We start from the raw sequence: 20,120 nt of genomic DNA, 5'->3' as shown, positions 1-20,120 counted from the left end.
GTTGGTTAACCTTATGATTGTGTTTAAGCTTGAGATAGAGCTTGTGCTCAATGGGTTTAACCCTCTTTTGAGGGTTTCTCCTAGCTAAAGGCATGATCTCTCTTATGTCTTAAACCATCCTTTGGTTGACCCCTCACTGATTAGAGGACAACCACCTTGGACAAGTTGACTAAAGAATGGCTTGGTAATGTTAAAATGTGTAAATCAAACATGACAAATAAAACATGACCAAGATAAACATGTTTGTGTTGCATTGCATGTGTTTGAATCAGATGTTAATCCAAACACAAGAAATGTGGGACGTTTCATACTCAAAGAGATGAAACGTGTCACGTTTCTCGGTCATCATCACCCTTGATCATGCATGATAGGGTGGTGGCCCTTTGAGTCTTATATGTGCATTCATTGACTTTGTACAAGCTTGGTTCTTTGGCCATCATGCATGAAAATGCTTGATTGGTGGCTTGAGAGCCAAGTACTATACTCCTTTGAGCTTGAGAAATGATAAGGGGGTTGGCAGTACACACATTCCTTGAAAAATGCATTGCTTTGCCTTTGTTGCTCTCTGTTGCAGCAAAAGCAAGAGTCTGGAAAAAGCAGTGGCCGACCGGCCACATGAAGTAACCGACCGGCCATCTAGACTAGCCGACCGGCCAGTTAAGGTGGCCGATAGCCACCTTCTGTGGCCGACTGGCCACCAGTCCATTTTTGTGCAAAAGAGTTCCTGTGTGAGAACCCGAATATAAAAATTAAGTAAATAATTAAATAATAATTTTACAAATCTCAAATATTTTATTATGAATCTATAAGTGCAAATTAAATATTATTGGAGGATCTTTTATTTAATTTTAAACTTAAAATAAATTTATGGTGAAAGTCTTCAATTTAAAGGCAAGATTTATTATTTTAAAAAATAAATAAATAAATAAATAAAATAAAATTAAGTGTCAAATTAGTAAGCATATTTTGATCTAATAGTAGTTGTATTTTATTTAAATTAATGGAGAGATAAAATAAAATAAAATAAAACAAAGGACATTTTTGTCTAGAGTCATTTATGTTATGTATAACAAAGAAAAGAAAAGAAAAACCCTAGGTTCCTAATACATTCTATAGCAGCAGCCACAGCAGCCACGAGGAGAAAGAAGTTGAGAGAAAAGAAGAAGAAGAAAAAAAAAAGGGGGATTACAAACAAGGAGTAATTTTTGGGTGTGGTAGGTCTTCACCTTTCTTCTTTTCTTTGTTTTTGTTCTTCATCCTTACTGTATTATTATTTAGTTCATTGATGGAGAGGTTGTAGAGTTATGTATTTTGCATATATGTATACTGTTAAGAAATCTAAGGAGTTAAATTCATGTATAAAGAATCGGTGTGAATCTTAGTCCAAAAATTCTGCACATAATCGCAAACTTTAAAAATCAAGAAACCATATCAAACGGATGAATTTTAAGCTGAAATTTTTACAGTAGATCAATTACATATTGAATTGCATATCCGAATTTTTTCATAATTTTTCGGAGTCAAAATGCATATAAATTGAGGTATCCAAATCTGTCCAGGAAACCAGTCCGAAACAGTAAATTCGGGAGTGTTGTTCTCTTTGGGTATAAATCCAAAAATTATCAAATTAGTGTCATTAGAACCGGTTATGAGTCTAGTTTCGTACGTTTTTGGCCTTGCATTGATTGCTCTTGTATATTAAGAGAACCGTTAATTTCTTTAAAGTGCTGCAGAAAACAACCTGTTTGGATATAATAAATTGTAGATAATTATTTTGATAAGAAAATCAAGTGAAACCAATTGGGTTTGAAACTGAGGATATATTAGATCATATCTGGAGGTTCTTGGAATTTTTCGAATAGCGTGGAGTGGGTTTTGTAATTTTCAAAGTTAGCGAATAGATTGGAAAAACTTGTTTAAAACTCTGTTTTATCTTAAAGTTATTTTTAGTTAAGTTTCGATCGGAACCCATATCTTGGGTGATTTTAGACCTTGGAGAACATGAACTTAGGTAATATTTAAGAGTAACGGTGAGTTGGGTTGAGCCGTGCTAGTGCGCTTTAGTTGATGTTACTTAGTTCCTATTTTTTTAGTATTTTTAAATTAGTTGTGACGTGTAGTTTTTATACTTGGTTCAGGGCATTAGTTGGACTTTTACACTCTATTCGAGGATTATATTATTTCGATTTCAGGTGAGTAGTTTCATGCTACATATTTTTATAAATGTTTCCCTACCCTGAACTATTGGAAAATTAAATTGTTGTTTTAAGACTAAACTGTTTTGATAAATTATTATATTATTAATGGAATCAAATTATTTCTAAAACATGTGTGAACTTGGCATACTGTAAACTATTTGTTTTGGTCTCATGTTTATAATGATGAACCACCATGTTTTTTGAAACTGATGTGTATTGATTATTGGGACCATGTGTGTATTTAGTCCAGGGAAATTATTCCACTGTGTGTGGTGACTCTGGCCACTAGGGAAGAGATCCGGGTTGGGCCGTGATGACTCTAGTGCTCAGCAATTGTAAGGAAAAAACCTTTAAAAACAACTTGGTGACCTTCAATCGGATCGCCTTTGAGAAAAGGCCCAGGTGCCACCCTGAGGATGACTCTTAGTTCGGTATTGGATCCAACGGGGCTTATAGCCTTGAGAACTGTGTGGCAGATTATTTGTTTTTATTGGTACCTAGAAAATTATTGGTGTTCATGTTATAATCTGTTTTAAGTGGAAAATGTCGTTTATCATGTTCTTGCGAGACTTGAGTATTTTAAGTGTTGAACTGTGGAACCTTCTTTTTGAAACAGATTGTATTTACCAAACTGTATGCCAATCTAGTTTCTGTGATATATATCTTATTTTGGAATTGAACCCTATTTTCAAAACTGTATTTACTATCCATGTTGCTACTCACTGAGCGATCAGCTGACTTAGTTGTTTACCATTTCCAGGTGTTAGAAGGACTTAGAGTGGACTCATGGCGTAGCGGGGACTCAATTGCATGGACCTCTAGGGCATTCCTTTAGTTTAGAGTGTTATGTCAAGTTTGTGCATATTTATATTTATTTTTATCGAAGTTCATTTAGGATTGTTTTTGATATGTGGGTTGTTTATATCCCATAAGTTTGGATGGTTTTTGATTACGGTTGATTTTGCCGTTTATAATTGTGACATGTCTGGATTGATTATTGGACTATTGTTCAGTTGTTCAATGTGATTGGATTCGTGTTTAGGCTTACGTGTGCCTTGTGCTAAGTCCCTGTGGGCCACGGCCGGTCATGCCCGGATTTGGGGTGTGACAATTGTGGTATCAGAGCTGTAGTTATCGAGTTACATATCTTGCATTTCATCATTTAGACGAGGTCCGAGTCCCTATAGTCCTTAGTAGTGTTTGGTTAAGTTAGTTTTGTTTAAGCTTGTGTTGAGCTTTTCTTAATTTCATTTTGAAGGTTAAGAGATGGCACCTAGGAGAAGAAGTGTCAATGCTCTTGGAACTGATCAACCAGCTGCTAATCGTAGAGTTCCCCCTGTTCCTATACCCCCTACCGCACCACCTGTTGCTCCAGTCGTCCCTGAAGCACCAGGAGTTGTTCCTGCTGCACCAGCCGCACAGGTTTTACAGTTATTGTTGGGATTACTGAACAATCATGTAGCCCCACAACCAGCAGTTCACCCAACTTTAACTTTGGATAGAGGTTCCTTATTTGAGAGATTTATGAAGGCAAAACCTCCAGAATTTCACGGAACAGTGGACCCTACGGAGGCAGAGGCATGGGTACTAGAGATGGAGAAAATATTTGATGTTCTAGGTTGTTCAGCAGACCAGAAGGTGGCCTTCGCAGCTTTTAGGTTCAAGGGTCAAGCAGAGCATTGGTGGCACATGGTGAAGCGTCAATATGAGGGTAGAGAAACAGAGCTAGTGTGGAGCAAGTTTCTAGAATTGTTTAATGAGAAATACTTCCCTGAAGCGGTGCGAAGGCAGAAGCAAGTGGATTTTCTCAATTTGAAGCAAAATGACATGTCAGTGGCTCAGTATGAAGCCAAGTTTGCAGAGTTGTCGAGGTATGCCCCACGTCAGGTGGCCATAGAGGAAGATAGAGTGATGTTGTTTGAGAATGGCTTGCGGTCAGAGATCTATGCAAAAGTAGCTATTTTGGAGATGAAGACATATTCTGCATTGGTAAGCAAGGCATTACTAGCTGAAAGTGGAGTAGAAGAGGAAAAGAGAGCTGAGGAACAAAAGGCTAAGGAACCACAAAACAAGAGACTTAGAGAGGAGAGACAAGTAGAGCAACGTGGTGGTGGTAGCAATCCTAGCAAGAAGCCTTACACCCAAGGTCAGGTTAGCAATGGCATGAGACAGCAGAATCGGAGGAATTGTGATAGATGTGGTAGGTCACATTCTGTTGGGTATAATTGTGATGGCACAGCTCGAATATGCTTTAAGTGTGGCAAGCCTGGGCATCTCTCTGCACAATGTAGGTCTAAGGGACTGGGAGGTCAGTCAATAGCACAGTCATTTCAGGGGCAAGGGCAGAGACGAACTTTTTATAGCGGTGGGTTTAACCAGAAGCAGAATAATGGCAAAAGTGGGACTACCCAAGGTCAGACATCCGGGAATGGGACTCAGGAAAAGAAGTCAGCAGCTACCCAAGGACGTGTTTATGCTCTCACTAGAGAGGAGGCTGAGGTTGCTCCATCTGTGGTGCAAGGTACACTCCTTATATCATTTGTACCTGTCAGAGTTTTAATTGATTCAGGATCTACACATTCTTTTGCTGCACCTAAGTTTCTACGTTGCTTGTCTATTCCTTGTGAGCCTTTGGATGCATGTATTGCTGTGTCTACTCCATTAGGAGAAACAGTAGTGTTAGGGGATGTTTGTAGATATTGTGAGATAAAGTTAGATGGTAGAATTTTTCCAGTGGATTTGATTTCTTTAGAGATGAAGGATTTTGATGTGATTTTGGGGATGAATTAGTTAACGAAGCATCATGCCTCTATTGATTGTTTTAGAAAGAGGGTAGTTTTTGCTATGCCAGGGCAACATGAGTTTTTCTTTTAGGGAGATGTGAAAGGGTCCTCTATCTATTTTACTTCTTCCTTTTAGGCTAATCGAATGTTAAGTAAAGGGTGTCATGATTATTTAGCTTGTGTGGTGAGTATTGAACTGCCAAAATAGAAGTTAGAGGAGTTGCCTGTTGTGAGTGTTTGTGTTGATGTTTTTCCAAAGGATCTACCTGGACTTCCTCTAGATCGCGAGGTAGAATTTTCCATTAACTTGGTCCCCAACACAACACTTATTTCTAAAGTGCCCTATATAATGGCACCATTGGAGTTGAGGGAGTTTCAAACTTAGTTATAGAAGTTGTTAGAGAAATGTTTTATTAAGCCTAGTGTTTCACCTTGGGGAGCACCTGTGTTGTTTGTGAAGAAGAATGATGGGTCTATGAGGTTGTGTATTGATTGTTGAGAACCGAACAAAGTCACAGTGAAGAATATGTATCCTTTGCCACGTATTGTTGACCTATTTGACCAATTGTAGGGAGTTCAAGTATTCTCTAAGATTGACTTGAGTTTAGGCTATCACCAGTTGAAAGTAAGGGATGAGGATGTTCCTAAGACAGCTTTTAGATTCCATTATGGGCATTATGAGTTCTTGGTGATGCCTTTTGGTCTCACATACGCACCAACCGCATTCATGGATTTAATGAACATACTATTTAAACCCCAGCTAGATAAATTTGTGGTAGTGTTTGTTGATGACATCCTAATTTAATCGAGTAAGGAGGAACATGAGCAGCATTTGAGGGTAGTACTGCAGATCCTCAGGGAGAAGAGATTGTGTGCAAAATTTAAGAAGTGTGAATTCTGGTTAAGCAGTGTATCCTTTTTGGGTCATGTGGTGAGTAAAGATAGGGTATCTGTGGATAGCACAAAGGTGGTAGAAAATCGTTGATTGGCCACGACCTACTTCTGTGATAGAGGTACGTAGCTTTCTAGGGTTTGCTGGGTATTACAGATGGTTTGTGGAAGGATTTTCCCGTATTGCTTTGCCACTTACCAATCTCACCAGGAAAGGGGTAAAGTTTGAGTGGAATGATGATTGTGAGCGTAGTTTCCAAGTGTTTAAATAGAGATTGACATCAGCTCCAATCCTTGCCTTACCTACAGATGGAGGTGGTTTTGTGATTTATAGTGATGTTTCACGACAGGGTTTAGGATGTGTGCTCATGCAGCATGGGAAGGTGATTGGTTATGCATCACGACAGTTGAAAGTACATGAGAGAAACTATCGTACGCACAACTTAGAGTTAGCAGCAGTGATTTTCGCTCTTAAGATCTGGCGGCATTATTTGTATGGAGAGTCATGTGAGATTTACACTGATCATAAGAGTTTGAAGTATATTTTCACACAGAAGGAACTAAATTTGAGGCAAAGAAGATGGCTTGAGTTACTAAAAGATTATGATGTGAATATTTTATATCATCCGGGGAAGGCAAATGTGGTTGCAGATGCCTTGAGTAGGAAGGTCGCAGTTGGAGATATAGCTGCTTTGTCTATTGAGAGTTGTTTGGTGGAAGACATGAGACGTTTGAGGCTTGAGGTTGTTACACCTGGTAATAGGGCTTATTGTAGTCAATTGATAGTTCAGCCAACCTTGAGAGAACGGATTCGTTTAGCACAGGAGATTGACCCCCCAGTGTGAGCGTATTAAAGGAGAGATGGCAGAGGGTAAGAATGTAGACTTTGTGGTTAGTGATGACGGGTTGCTTAGATTCCGTAGCCGAATTTGTGTTTCTGTTGGTGGTGATTTGAGGAAGGAGATTATGATAGAGGCACATAGTTCTAGTTATAGTTATAGCATTCATCTTGGAAGTATTATGATGTATTGGGATCTTTATGAACATTTTTGGTGGAATGGTATAAAGGGAGATATTGCAGAATTTGTGGCTCAGTGTTTGGTGTGTCAACAAGTTAAAGTAGAATATTAGAAACTTGCGGGGAAACTACGACCCTTACCTATACCAGAGTGGAAGTGGGATCATGTTACCATGGACTTCGTGTGCGGATTACCTCGTACTAGTAGTAATCACGATGCAGTTTGGGTAGTTGTTGATAGATTAACTAAGTCAGCACATTTTATTGTAGTACGGATGACCTATTCTCTAGCCCGATTTGCACAGTTGTATGTGAAGGAGATTGTTAGATTGCATGGTGCACCAGTGTCAATAGTGTCAGATCGGGACCCTCGTTTTGTGTCTAAGTTTTGGGGTGCGTTACAATCAGCTATGGGTACTAGGTTAAATTTTAGTTCAGCTTATCACCCTCAGACAGATGGGCAATCAGAGAGGACTATTCAAACCCTTGAGGATATGTTGAGGGCTTGTGCTTTGGAGTGGAGAGGTAATTGGGATGATTATTTTCCGCTCATGGAGTTTGCCTATAATAATAGTTATCATTCTAGTTTGGTAGTAGCTCTTTATGAGGCTTTGTATGGGAGGAAGTGTAGGTCTCCTTTGTGTTGGTATGAGGTTGGTGAAAGACAAATGTTGGGACCTGATTTGGTGGAGGATGCTACACGAAAAATTATCACCATCAGAGAGAGATTATTGACTGCTCAGAGTAGACAAAAAAGTTATGCTGATCATCATAGGAGGGACTTAGAGTTTCATGTGGGGGGATATGGTATTCTTGAAAGTATCACCATGGAAAGGAGTGATCAGGTTTGGAAAGAAAGGAAAGTTGACTCCTAGATACATTGGTCCATTTGAGGTATTGGAGAAGGTTGGTGAGGTTGCGTACCGTGTTGCTCTACCCCCTAGGTTGGCAGGAGTGCATAATGTGTTTCACGTGTCTATGCTGAGGAAATATGTGCACAGTCCGTTGCATGTGATAGATTATGAGCCGTTTTAGATTAGAGAGGATTTTTCGTATGAGGAGATACCTGTTCAGATTTTGGATTCGAAAGAGAAAAGGTTGCGTACAAAGGTCATTAAATTGGTTAAGGTACTGTGGCGTAATCATCTAGTTGAAGAGGCGACTTGGGAATGTGAGGACGAGATGCGCGAGAAGTACCCACATCTATTCTCATGATTTACTAAGGTTAGTTTCGAGGACGAAACTTTTTTTTAGCGGGGGAGAATGTGAGAACCTGAATATAAAAATTAAGTAAATAATTAAATAATAATTTTACAAATCTCAAATATTTTATTATGAATCTTTAAGTGCAAATTAAATATTATTGGAGGATCTTTTAATTAATTTTAAACCTAAAATAAATTTATGGTGAAAGTCTTCAATTTAAAGACAAGATTTATTATTTTAAAAAATAAATGAATAAATAAATAAAATAAAATTAAGTGTCAAATTAGTAAGCATATTTTGATCTAATAGTAGTTGTATTTTATTTAAATTAATGGAGAGATAAAATAAAATAAAATAAAACAAAGGACATTTTTGTCTAGAGTAATTTATGTTATGTATAACAAAGAAAAGAAAAGAAAAACCCTAGGTTCCTAATACATTCTATAGCAGCAGCCACAGCAGCCACGGGGAGAAAGAAGTTGAGAGAAAAGAAGAAGAAGAAGAAAAAAAAAGGGATTACAAACAAGGAGTAATTTTTGGGTGTGGTAGGTCTTCATCTTTCTTCTTTTCATTGTTTTTGTTCTTTATCCTTACTCTATTATTATTTAGTTCATTGATGGAGAGGTTGTAGATTTATGTATATTTCATATATGTATACTGTTAAGAAATCTAAGGCGTTAAATTCATGTATAAAGAATCGGTGTGAATCTTAGTCCAAAAATTCTGCACATAATCTCAAACTTTAGAAATCAAGAAACCATATCAAACGGATGAATTTTAAGCTGAAATTTTTACAGTAGATCAATTACATATTGAATTGCATATCTGAATTTTTTCATAATTTTTCGGAGTCAAAATGCATATAAATTGAGGTATCCAAATCTGTCCAGGAAACCAGTCCGAAACAGTAAATTCGGGAGTGTTGTTCTCTTTGGGTATAAATCCAAAAATTATCAAATTAGTGTCATTAGAACCGGTTATGAGTCTAGTTTCGTACGTTTTTGGCCTTGCATTGATTGCTCTTGTATATTAAGAGAACCGTTAATTTCTTTAAAGTGCTGCAGAAAACAACCTGTTTGGATATAATAAATTGTAGATAATTATTTTGATAAGCAAATCAAGTGAAACCAATTGGGTTTGAAACTTAGGATATATTAGATCATATCTGGAGGTTCTTGGAATTTTTCGAATAGCGTGGAGTGGGTTTTGTAATTTTCAAAGTTAGCGAATAGATTGGAAAAACTTGTTTAAAACTCTGTTTTATCTTAAAGTTATTTTTAGTTAAGTTTCGATCGGAACCCATATCTTGGGTGATTTTAGACCTTGGAGAACATGAACTTAGGTAATATTTAAGAGTAACGGTGAGTTGGGTTGAGCCGTGCTAGTGCGCTTTAGTTGATGTTACTTAGTTCCTATTTTTTTTAGTATTTTTAAATTAGTTGTGACGTGTGGTTTTTATACTTGGTTCAGGGCATTAGTTGGACTTTTACACTCTATTCGAGGATTATATTATTTCGATTTCAGGTGAGTAGTTTCATGCTACATATTTTTATAAATGTTCCCCTACCCTGAACTATTGGAAAATTAAATTGTTGTTTTAAGACTAAACTGTTTTGATAAATTATTATATTATTAATGGAATCAAATTATTTCTAAAACATGTGTGAACTTGGCATACTGTAAACTATTTGTTTTGGTCTCATGTTTATAATGATGAACCACCATGTTTTGTGAAACTGATGTGTATTGATTATTGGGACCATGTGTGTATTTAGTCCATTGAAATTATTCCACTGTGTGTGGTGACTCTGGCCACTAGGGAAGAGATCCGGGTTGGGCCGTGATGACTCTAGTGCTCAGCGATTGTAAGGAAAAGACCTTTAAAAACAACTAGGTGACCTTCAATCGGATCGTCTTCGAGAAAAGGCCCAGGTGCCATCCTGAGGATGTCTCTTAGTTCGGTATTGGATCCAACGGGGCTTATAGCCTTGAGAACTGTGTGGCAGATTATTTGTTTTTATTGGTACCCAGAAAATTATTGGTGTTCATGTTATAATCTGTTTTAAGTGGAAAATGTCGTTTATCATGTTCTTGCGAGACTTGAGTATTTTAAGTTTTGAACTATAGAACCTTCTTTTTGAAACAGATTGTATTTACCAAACTGTATGCCAATCTAGTTTCTGTGATATATATCTTATTTTGGAATTGAACCCTGTTTTCAAAACTGTATTTACTATCCATGTTGCTACTCACTGAGCTATCAGCTGACTTAGTTGTTTACCATTTCCAGGTGTTAGAAGGACTTAGAGTGGACTCATGGCGTAGCGGGGACTCAATTGCATGGACCTCTAGGGCATTCCTGTAGTTTAGAGTGTTATGTCAAGTTTGTGCATATTTATATTTATTCTTATCGAAGTTCATTTAGGATTATTTTTGATATGTGGGTTGTTTATATCCCATAAGTTTGGATGGTTTTTTATTACGGTTGATTTTGCCGTTTATAATTGTGACATGTCTGGATTGATTATTGGACTATTGTTCAGTTGTTCAATGTGATTGGATTCGTGTTTAGGCTTACGTGTGCCTTGGGCTAAGTCCCTGTGGGCCACGGCCGGTCATGCCCAGATTTGGAGTGTGACATCCTGTGTTAGAGTGGAAGCAGTTTGGTAGTTAGTTCGATGTTCTGTGATCAAAGTAAGTGCGAACAGAGGCAATCGGTGGCAAAGCGATGGATTTTCTTAAGGAAGCCAACCGAGCATACATATCTCCCTCGCCCGCGAGGCCACTTTATTGCTTTGTTAGCTAGTTGTAGCTAATCATTACATGTGTTGTAATTCATTTGTTTAATCTGTTTGTAATATTTTAATTAGCCTAGCATAGCTAGTTATTAAATTGTGTTGTAATAATTAATTAGCTAGAATAGTTAATTAGTTCGTTTTGTAATAATTAGCTTAGCTTAGTTTAGCTTAGCTTAGCTTATTCATTCGGACCCTCATTTGAGAGGGCACAATGTTGTAATAAGCGTGCATATGTGTGTGCATGTCTTCCAACCCCACGTCTTTCTCCCTTTTATTTATCCACTTTGGATGGTTAGATTAGGGACATTTTCAATTAGCATACCTTATGCTTATATGTTTGCATCATTTATTTGTCTTCTATGCACCGAGGCTCGGCACATCATTCAAACTACATTGTATTTCAATACTTATTTGAATACACATTATCAAATTGTTGCATTCATATGCCATCTTAGATAGCTGGGCCTATTAGTTGCATATTGCACGTGTTGCATTAGGCATCTTGTATAGTTAAGATCACGCATATTTCTAACTAGCTTTTGTTTTGGCTTGGAGTACACTGTAAGTTTTACGCTTTAGCATGCTTGCATGAGTGTGAGTGATGCCATGATCGCATGCTTGCCATGAGGCTATTTGCTTAAGTGATTAACTGCATGAATGCCTATGGATGGAGGCTTTATTGCTTGAATTGGAACAATTCGAAGAGTGTGAGTTTTAAGCCCACTTTGCGAAGTGGCAAATCATCATGTTTGAAGCCCACTTGAGAGTGGCAAATCCACATTTTAACCCACTTGAGGGTGGCACTTTCAAACCATTTTCGAAAACAAACATGAGCTAATTTGTTACAATTCTTGCGATTTAGTCTATACTTGCTTGTGTGCGTCACATAGTAAAGTTAGTCTAATAACCGGAATAAGAACACATGAGGTTTATAAAACAACATATCATGCTTAGTAGAGGCCGATCCTTTGATTGGGCGAGCGGGGATGCTCATTTCAGGACCTTCCCCTCTTGTACCCAAGTTCCCGAGCCGAGAAAACTTTGGTGATGACGGACGCGTGGCCTTTGGCACGAGTCAGGGTTTCCTAAATTTTCCAAAAATAAAATATTTACGTGGCGACTTTGTAATCTGGCAAAACAGTCCAGTTTTGGCAATATTTGATTTAAAATCTGATTTTTCAAAATGACTTGCCAGATTGGACTCTTTGGTGTTTATTAGTCTCACATTGCACTTTGTAAGATTAGATTCAGAATCGTGACAGGAGTCCGAACTGTAGGACCAATTCGAGCCCTCCGAAAGGGGGCGCAAGGAAAGTCGAGTCCACAGTTTCTGGTGACTCCGCTGGGGATTTAGAGAACTTGACTCGAACTCATGATATGTTATTTTATTTACATTTATGTGTTTTTTTGCATTGCATTTGCATAAGCGCGCCTAAGTCACTGTGTTTGCCATCTGTAATTCCTGAATGGTTTACCGGAGGCTTGCTTGGAAAAGCGTGCCAGAAGGCTGATCGGTTGCGGGCTCTACCACGATGGGAACACAAACCTTGGATCTAGAGTACCGCTGTACCGTTTGATCCTCTTTTCACTTCTCGATGTTAGGATCGAGAGGTATATTAGGTAGTCTTGTTGAGGTACCCTTTTTGACCAATTTACCTAGTTGCATATTGGAAGCCTTAGAGACTGTTCCAAACTAGGATATGTTGCTCACCTGAATGCAGGATTGTTTGAAACCGCATGCATGCGTAGTGAATCCCTAGCTCCTGACAAAATTAGGACAGGGTAACCCTGCCCTATCATAGGGGTGTTTTGGCTCACATTTTAACTGGTATGTGCTTTACAGTGAAACTGTAAGGGATGTGCATATCAGTTGCCAAGTTGGTATTAGTTTGTGGGGGCAGAATTCAGTACAGAATATAGTTATTCAGCTATGCTCATATCTGTTTTAGTGAAATCAGGCTGAGGTGCTGTCTGTTTTCTCTTTTGCAAGGTAGTCCTGGAACCATAGCTTCAGAAAGCTCCAATATCCCCCGAGTACATTGGACTTGTGTTGATAGACTTTGACAAGTTGGAGATTTAGTTCAAGGGCAACTAGTGTTTCCTTCGCTAGAGGCAAGGCAAAGAAAGGCCAGTCAGGGTTCACCAGTTCAACTGATCCGACAGTCACCAATCAAATCTCCTTTGTTCAAACTCAGTAGACCGTGATGGCACAGAGTCCGGAAGAAATTGTGGCCATGATAGCGGCATTAAACCAGGGAATCGCCAGGTAGGATGAGACCAATGCCGAAATGCAACGCCCATCTGGGGCACCTACCACATATCCAGTCTCGGGACCCCAGCCGAACTTTGACCCATTTTCGCCAACTGAAGATTCATAAGGTCCGGATCCCTGAGAAAGGTTGGCTCAAGCTCGAGTTTTCACACCTATGGTACAGCCTAATGAGAGGCTTTATTCCCTTGATAGTAATGAGCTCGACCCGACCTCATTAAAAATTGCAAACCTTGAGAAGCAATTCAAAAAGGCACAGGGCCTTAACTCCATTCCCGACATTGAGGATGGGTACACCGAGGCTACTGTACGGCTCCCAAACAGATTCAAAATGCCACACATTGACCATTTCGACGGGTCTGGAGATCCTATGGTACATATCTGGCTTTTCTTGGACATCCTAAAACCGATAGGTCTAACTAAGCCTCAAAAACTCTCTCTGTATGGAAGAACCCTGTCGGGCATGGTAGCCACTTGGTACGCCAAGTTGGAGGATACAGAGAAGCTGAACTGGGAAGAGTTGGCTGAGGCCTTTGTCGATCAGTACTCTTATAATACCCAAATTGAAATGACCACCCAAGAGCTTGAAGTAACCCACCAGAATCCTGCAGAGTCTTTTGTGGAATTTGTTGCGAGGTGGAGAGCAAAAGCAGCAAAGATGACAGATCACCTTTCTGAGAGGAACCAAGTGCGGATAGTGGTGTAGAACCTTGAGCATGATATGTTGCAAAAGTTAATAGTCGCTCCACTATTTACTTTCAAAAGTTTGCATGAATTGGAGGTTCAGATCAAGAATGCATTTAACAAAGGGATTATTCCCAGAGCAAGTGAACCAACAAGGAGGGTGATTTTTGGGAGTACCAATGCTAGTAATAGCTATAGACCCGACTTCCTTCGCGCGCCCTGCCTTTCAGAGAGGTGCGAATTGGTCTTACTACAGTTCGGACTCCTGTTACGGTTCTGAATCTAATATCACAAAGTGCAATGTGAGACTGATAAACACCAAAGAGTCCAATCCGGCAAATCATTTTTGGAAAATCAGGTTTTAAATCAAATCATGCCAAAACTGGACTGCTTTGCCAGATTACAGAGTCGCCACCTAAATATTTTATTTTTGAAAAATTTAGGAAACCCTGACTCGTGCCAAAGGCCACGTGTCCGTCATCACCAAAGTTGTCTCGACTCGGGAACTTGGGTAGGAGAGGGGAAGGTCCTGAAATGAGCACCCCCGCTTGCCCGATCAAAGGATCAGCCTCTACTTAGCATGATATGTTGTTTTATAAACACATGTGTTCTTATTCCGGTTATTAGCTAACTTACTATGTGATGCGCACAACATAAAAGTATAGACTAAATCACAAGAATTAGAACAAAACAATTCATGTTTGTTTTCGAAAATGGTTTGAAAGTGCCACCCTTAAGTGGGCTAAAGCGCGGATTTGCTATCAAACATGATGGGCTTGAAAACATGATTTTGCCACTTCGCAAAGTGGGCTTAAAACTCACATTTATCGAATTGTTCCAATTCAAACAACAAAGCCTTCATCCACAGGCATTCATGCAGTTTATCAAGTAAGCAAATAGCCTCATGGCAAGCATGCTATCATGGCAACACTCACACTCATGTAAGTATGCTAAAGCATAAACACTTACAGTGTACTCCGAGCCAAAACATAAAACTAGTTAGAAACAATGCATGATCCTAACTCTGTAAGATGCCTAATGCAACACATGCAATAATGCAATTAATAGGCTCGGCTATCTAAGATGGCATATGAATGCAACAATTTGATAACATGCTTTGAAACACGTATTCAAATAGGTATTGAAATACGATGCAGTTTGAATGATGCGCCGAGCCTCGGTGCATGCAAGACAAATGAATGATGCAATCATGCAAACATAAGGTATGCTAATTAAAACATGTCCCTAATCTAACCATCGAAAGCAATTAAATAAAAGGGAGAAAAAAGTGGGGTTGGAAGACACGCACACTTATTACAACATTGTGCCCTCTCGAAGGAGGGTCCGAATGAATAAGCTAAGCTAAACTAAGCTAAGCTAAGCTAACTAATCTAATTAAACTAATTAGACTAATTATTACAAACCAATTGAATAACTAGTAAACTACTTACTAATTATTACAACAATCAACTAATTAGCACACTAATTAAATTACAAAACCAACTAAACATGCATGATATTTAAATTAGGTTGCCTCAGCTCTGCCTTGGGAATTAGAAGATGCATGCACTCGATTTCCGTCCCGAAAAACCTTCCGATTTGCTCTTGAGAGGCTCTGTTTGCCGGGTGTCTCCAAGAACTTTCTACTGAACCTTACCCAAACAATGTTGGGGAGTGCACCAGTGGCCTGCCAACCATGAGTGGTGGCTGCCGGCCACTTGCCGGCCAAGAATGTGCCTCTGCCGGCCAACAATGAAAGAGTGCTGGCCAACAATGAAGAACTGCCGGCCACTGGTGTGCTGTAACACCAAACTTCAACAGAGCACAAAACAGAGAAAAATGGAGGTTTTTCCAAGGACATGTGTGTACTATGCCACTCCTTATCATCTCAAAACATCAAAGAAGTGGCACCATTGGGTCTAAAGCCACCAATCAAGCATTTTCAATGCATGATGACCAAAGATCCACCTTGCACAAATTCAATAAATGCACAAAACAAAGACACAAGTCCATTACCTTATCATGAGAGATCAAAGGCAATTGAGACAAAGGAAATTGGCTCATTTCATTACTTCAAGTATGAAATGAACTAATCTTCCTTGTGTTCAATATAACGTCCGATTGAACACAATGCAATGCTCACATAACATGCTTATCTTGGCATATTTTACTTGATTCAATTCTTGTTTACACATTTTAAGTTACCAAACCATTCTTTAATTAATTTGTCAAATGTGAAAGTCCTCTAATGAGAGAGAGGTCAATCAAAAGATGACATAAGACATGAGAGAGACTATGCCTTTGACTAGGAGGAACCCTCGAAAGAGGGTTAAAGCCATTTAAGCACAAGCCTCAATCCCAAGCTTAAACACAACTTTAAGACTAACCATCCCTCAAAACAAATAGAAAAATGAAGAAGTGAGGGAGATGGCAGAATTTCAGTGCTGAAATGGTATGAAACACAAAACTCTAACATGCAAACAACTCATGTACAACATGTTAGGGGACTTAAGCATTAAAAAACTAGTGAAGAGCTTTACACTAGAACCATGCAATATCAAACTCAAATGGCCAAACCAGCCCTGGACAGACCTCAAACATGCCAAAACAATGGCTAAAATGAGCTGAGATAGTAGCATGAAAAGCAAGAAAATCATGTTCATGTATTGGCTCATAAACAAGGCACAAAGCACACCTCTCAAAAGTAATGAAAGAGTGGAATATGTGAGTGTGACAAGGCTACATGCACTGAAATCATGTGTGAAATGATGCTATGACATGCCAACAACTCAAGTAAAACATGTGAGGGGCCTCAAATCACAAAGCTAGTGAAGCTAACTACACTATAGCCATGCAAGGCAAGTCATATATGACCAAGACCACTCAACAGAGTTAAAGCATGCTAAATCAGGGCCAAAAACATGATGGAGTTGAGCTAACACAAGATAGAATGATAGGCTAAATCATCAAGTGTGCTAGACTAGTAAGTAATATTACACTACAAGTGCAAGATACAAGCAACAAGTGGCCAAACCAGCCAAAAATAGAGTTATAGCATATAGAAATAAGCCCAAAAAAATGGTTGAACTAAGCCACAAAAAGGTAGAAACACATGCTCATATGTTAGGCCATCAACACATGTAAACAAAACACAAGGAGGGGAGGCCACCCCTCCTATTTTGGACCTCAAAACCAAGTTTCTACCACTGAAATTCCTTTGGAATTTGGTGGTTAAAGGGCCAAAAGAGAATTTTTTTAAAGGCTTTAAAAGATGGCACAAAGCTTAGGAAATAAGCCACAAAAGAGGGGGGAACACCCCCAACCCCAAAAGGGCCTCAAACCACCATTTTCAACACTTAAAAATGGGGGGTTTTGTAGTTGACAACTAGGCCAAAAATAACATGCAAAGATGGTCAAACCAATATACAAAAATATACTTAAAAGGGATAACTTCTCACCCTTGAAGCACAACAGCAAATCAGCAACAAAGACAAGCCAAAACCAAGCTAAAACCCTCTTCTAGGACTCAAGCAAGGTCTGAAGCAACCTCCACACCAAGATGATGAAGTTTGATCAAGAACACCCAAGCAAAAGTGTAGAGAATTCAAGCTTTAAGGCAATATATTTAGAGAGAGAGAATTTTAGAGAGAGAGAGAGAGAGAAAAAAAATTTGCTCACAAATTTTTTGTAACCCTTTGCATGCAAGAGGAGGGTCTCTATATATAGAGGATGCGAAATCCTCTTGAAGATATCCAGCCATCCATGTGGGTGCAGATGGTCTATCCTGCAAACAGTTGGCTCAAAAATAGTAGAAAAATATCTGTTGAAACATTGGTGGTCGGCCGGCCATTAGTGATGGCCAGCAGTGGCTCATTAATGGCCGGCAAGCCCAATCAATGGCCGGTAGGCCAAAGTGCATGGCCAGCAGTGCACCAAGAGAAGCAACTTGGAAGGACCAAAGCATAGTCCAAAAATGGGGCAGAAAGGATACAGGGGTTGGAAAGCTCAAACCTGTGACGTTCCGTCGCGAAATTCGAGTACTTGACGAGCAATCAAACTTGTTACTGGATATACCTATAAGAACATCCGAGTCTTAAAGATGGTCAAAAATGGGGTGTCTACAGTAGCACTATTTTCAAACCCACTGAAATCAACACCGTCGCCATTTCTAAAACTACTGACCTGTTTGCCAATCTAAACCCACAAACAGTCAGCCCAACCCGAGCTCAAGAAAGGACTTTCACCCCCTTCTATATGAGCCTAAACAGGGCAATAAAAGTCCTGATGGAAAGAGAGTATCTCAAACCCCTTGATCCTCAACCTCTACCTGACCCATTCCCTATCAGACATAACCCCACCAAATACTGCGTGTATCATCAGCAGCGCGGTTATGGCACCGATCATTGCTACCACCTTCGTTATGAGCTCTAGAATCTCATCGATAACCAAACGATAGCTCCACCTCAAGACCCCAATGACCAATTACCTCATCTACACCTCAATCTAATCCATACATTGCCATCTGCTTACAACCCCAGTATATACATCACCCCGGCCCATCTACCCAAGCCTGAGGTGTTCATTCCAGTCAGTATGGACTTATGCATGATGGATGCACTCGAGCCCTAATCATCCTAAACTCGTGAACCCACTACTTCTGAGCTGAGGAGCAAGATTGAAGATCTTCAGAGAATAGTGGCAAATTTAGCTTTTGGAGTTTTGGCTCCTTCATCGACCACATCACATGCCAGAAATTTCACGCCAAAAGGCTCTCCAATCTTGGGTTGAGCTGAGGTTGAAAATGGCCAACCTAAAGTCATCCTAGGTCTAGGCAATGGCATGTCGACAACAATTGGGCTTCGCTCTAATATAGCTACCTAATCCCTTGGCAAAGTGGAGGCAAGTGGTAAGAACAAGGTAGGGGCAGGCATTGGTCCCTATGAACATCTTCAGTGGGTTGTTGAGGCTTTGAAGGCCGAAGGACTGAACACACAGCAAGTGCTCGCAGTTGTTGCAAAGACTGTGGAGTACACTTTTGTCACTTAGGATGAGAGCATTCTAAATCAGGGGGCAAACAACGGAAATGGATGCTTTACTAGAAATACCCATCCTAATTCTGGTTCCAAGACTATGGATACCCAACCAACACCTGCTACTCCATTTGCCAATGTTTCTAAACCTAGTGCTTCTTCTTCCCACAAACAAACCTTCACCTAACTCCATATGAGCCTAACCTGTGCATTGAAGGTACTGATAGAGAAAGGGTGTCTCAAACCGCTCAAACCTCGGCCTCTCCCGAATCCCCTTCTAGCTAAGCATGATGCTACCAAGTACTGTGCCTTCTATCAACAAACCGGTCATGACACTGACAGTTGTTTTTGTCTTCACCAAGAAATTCAAGATCTGATTAACAAAGAGGCCATCGTCGCGCCAGGTCCCGCAAAGTCTATTGGCATTGGATCAGTGAACTTAGGGGATAACGTGACTATGTGATCGGAAGATGAACTATCTACAGATGGCGCTCATTTTTACTCCAGATATGGCGGATGGCACACACTGTTTTGAGCAATGCGCAAATGTTGGTTATTTTACTTCCTAACTTGGGTACTGAGTCAGTTTTGTTGTGTTGTATTGAGTCTATCTTGTTGTATCGAGTCAATCCTGTTGTGTTAGAGTCAGGTGATTTTGGGTGTGCTACCTCGGAATCACTATCTTGTTTTGTGTTTGTCTTTTATACTGTTTCTTTTGAGTTTATTTCCGCCATGGAGCCAGTTGTGGCAAAAGTTCTGAATGAAACGGCAGTGCTTTTCACCAACTTTTCTATGCCTTGAAATCATTGCATTGACCTAAGTTTTTCAAAAACTTTTCTAACACTGTGGTGAAAACAAAGAGGGAGGAATTCCTCGGGATTTGTAAAAATTTGATCAAACTGGGAGGAAGAGAGGCATGCTAAGCCCTTAATGAATGAGATCATGTTTGTTAACGTGAGTACTGAGAAGGATCCTGAATTGATCCAGATTGGTTCTACATTGTCTTTCAAGAAGCCTGAGCGACTAGTCGCTTTCTTAAAAGATTTCAAAAAATGTTTTGCATGGTCCTGCGAAGACATGTGTGGAATCGTTCTCAAGATTATGCAGCATAGGATCACTCTCGGCTTCAAGACTTGACCCCTTTTGCTTTCAAACCTTGAACTTTGATTCAGAATGTTCAACGATCAACCAAAATATAAGGCTTGTATGGCCGGATCGGAAACAACCCTTGAACTAGGGGCCA

General features: G+C 39.5%; 1 protein-coding gene across 3 annotated transcripts; it reads left to right on the top strand.

Moving 5' to 3' along the window:
- Positions 1-877: 877 nt before the first annotated feature.
- Positions 878-11,151, top strand: LOC114301902 (uncharacterized). Of its 3 annotated transcripts, XM_082909021.1 has the most exons (5): positions 878-1,214; positions 2,139-2,192; positions 3,457-4,719; positions 9,567-9,620; positions 10,387-11,151. In XM_082909021.1, exons 3-4 carry the CDS (start codon positions 3,465-3,467, stop codon positions 9,572-9,574), a joined length of 1,263 nt encoding a protein of 420 aa, XP_082765147.1. In that variant the 5' UTR covers positions 878-1,214; positions 2,139-2,192; positions 3,457-3,464; the 3' UTR covers positions 9,575-9,620; positions 10,387-11,151. The 3 variants fall into 3 exon arrangements, 2 of the variants coding, with proteins under 2 accessions (XP_082765147.1, XP_082765146.1); XM_082909020.1 differs by lacking the exon at positions 9,567-9,620; XR_014356664.1 differs by lacking the exons at positions 878-1,214; positions 2,139-2,192; positions 3,457-4,719 and adding an exon at positions 7,694-8,641.
- Positions 11,152-20,120: the final 8,969 nt, after the last annotated feature.

Source organism: Camellia sinensis, chromosome 15 (genome assembly GCF_055761805.1).
Source record: "Camellia sinensis isolate YWXY chromosome 15, ASM5576180v1, whole genome shotgun sequence".
In the NCBI taxonomy this organism is placed as follows: domain Eukaryota; kingdom Viridiplantae; phylum Streptophyta; class Magnoliopsida; order Ericales; family Theaceae; genus Camellia; species Camellia sinensis.
This window is presented reverse-complemented; position numbering and strand designations above follow the sequence as displayed.

Coding starts and splice junctions, on each gene's coding strand:
- LOC114301902 (XM_082909020.1), top strand. CDS start 3,465: ATGGCACCTAGGAGAAGAAGTGTCAATGCTCTTGGAACTGATCAACCA.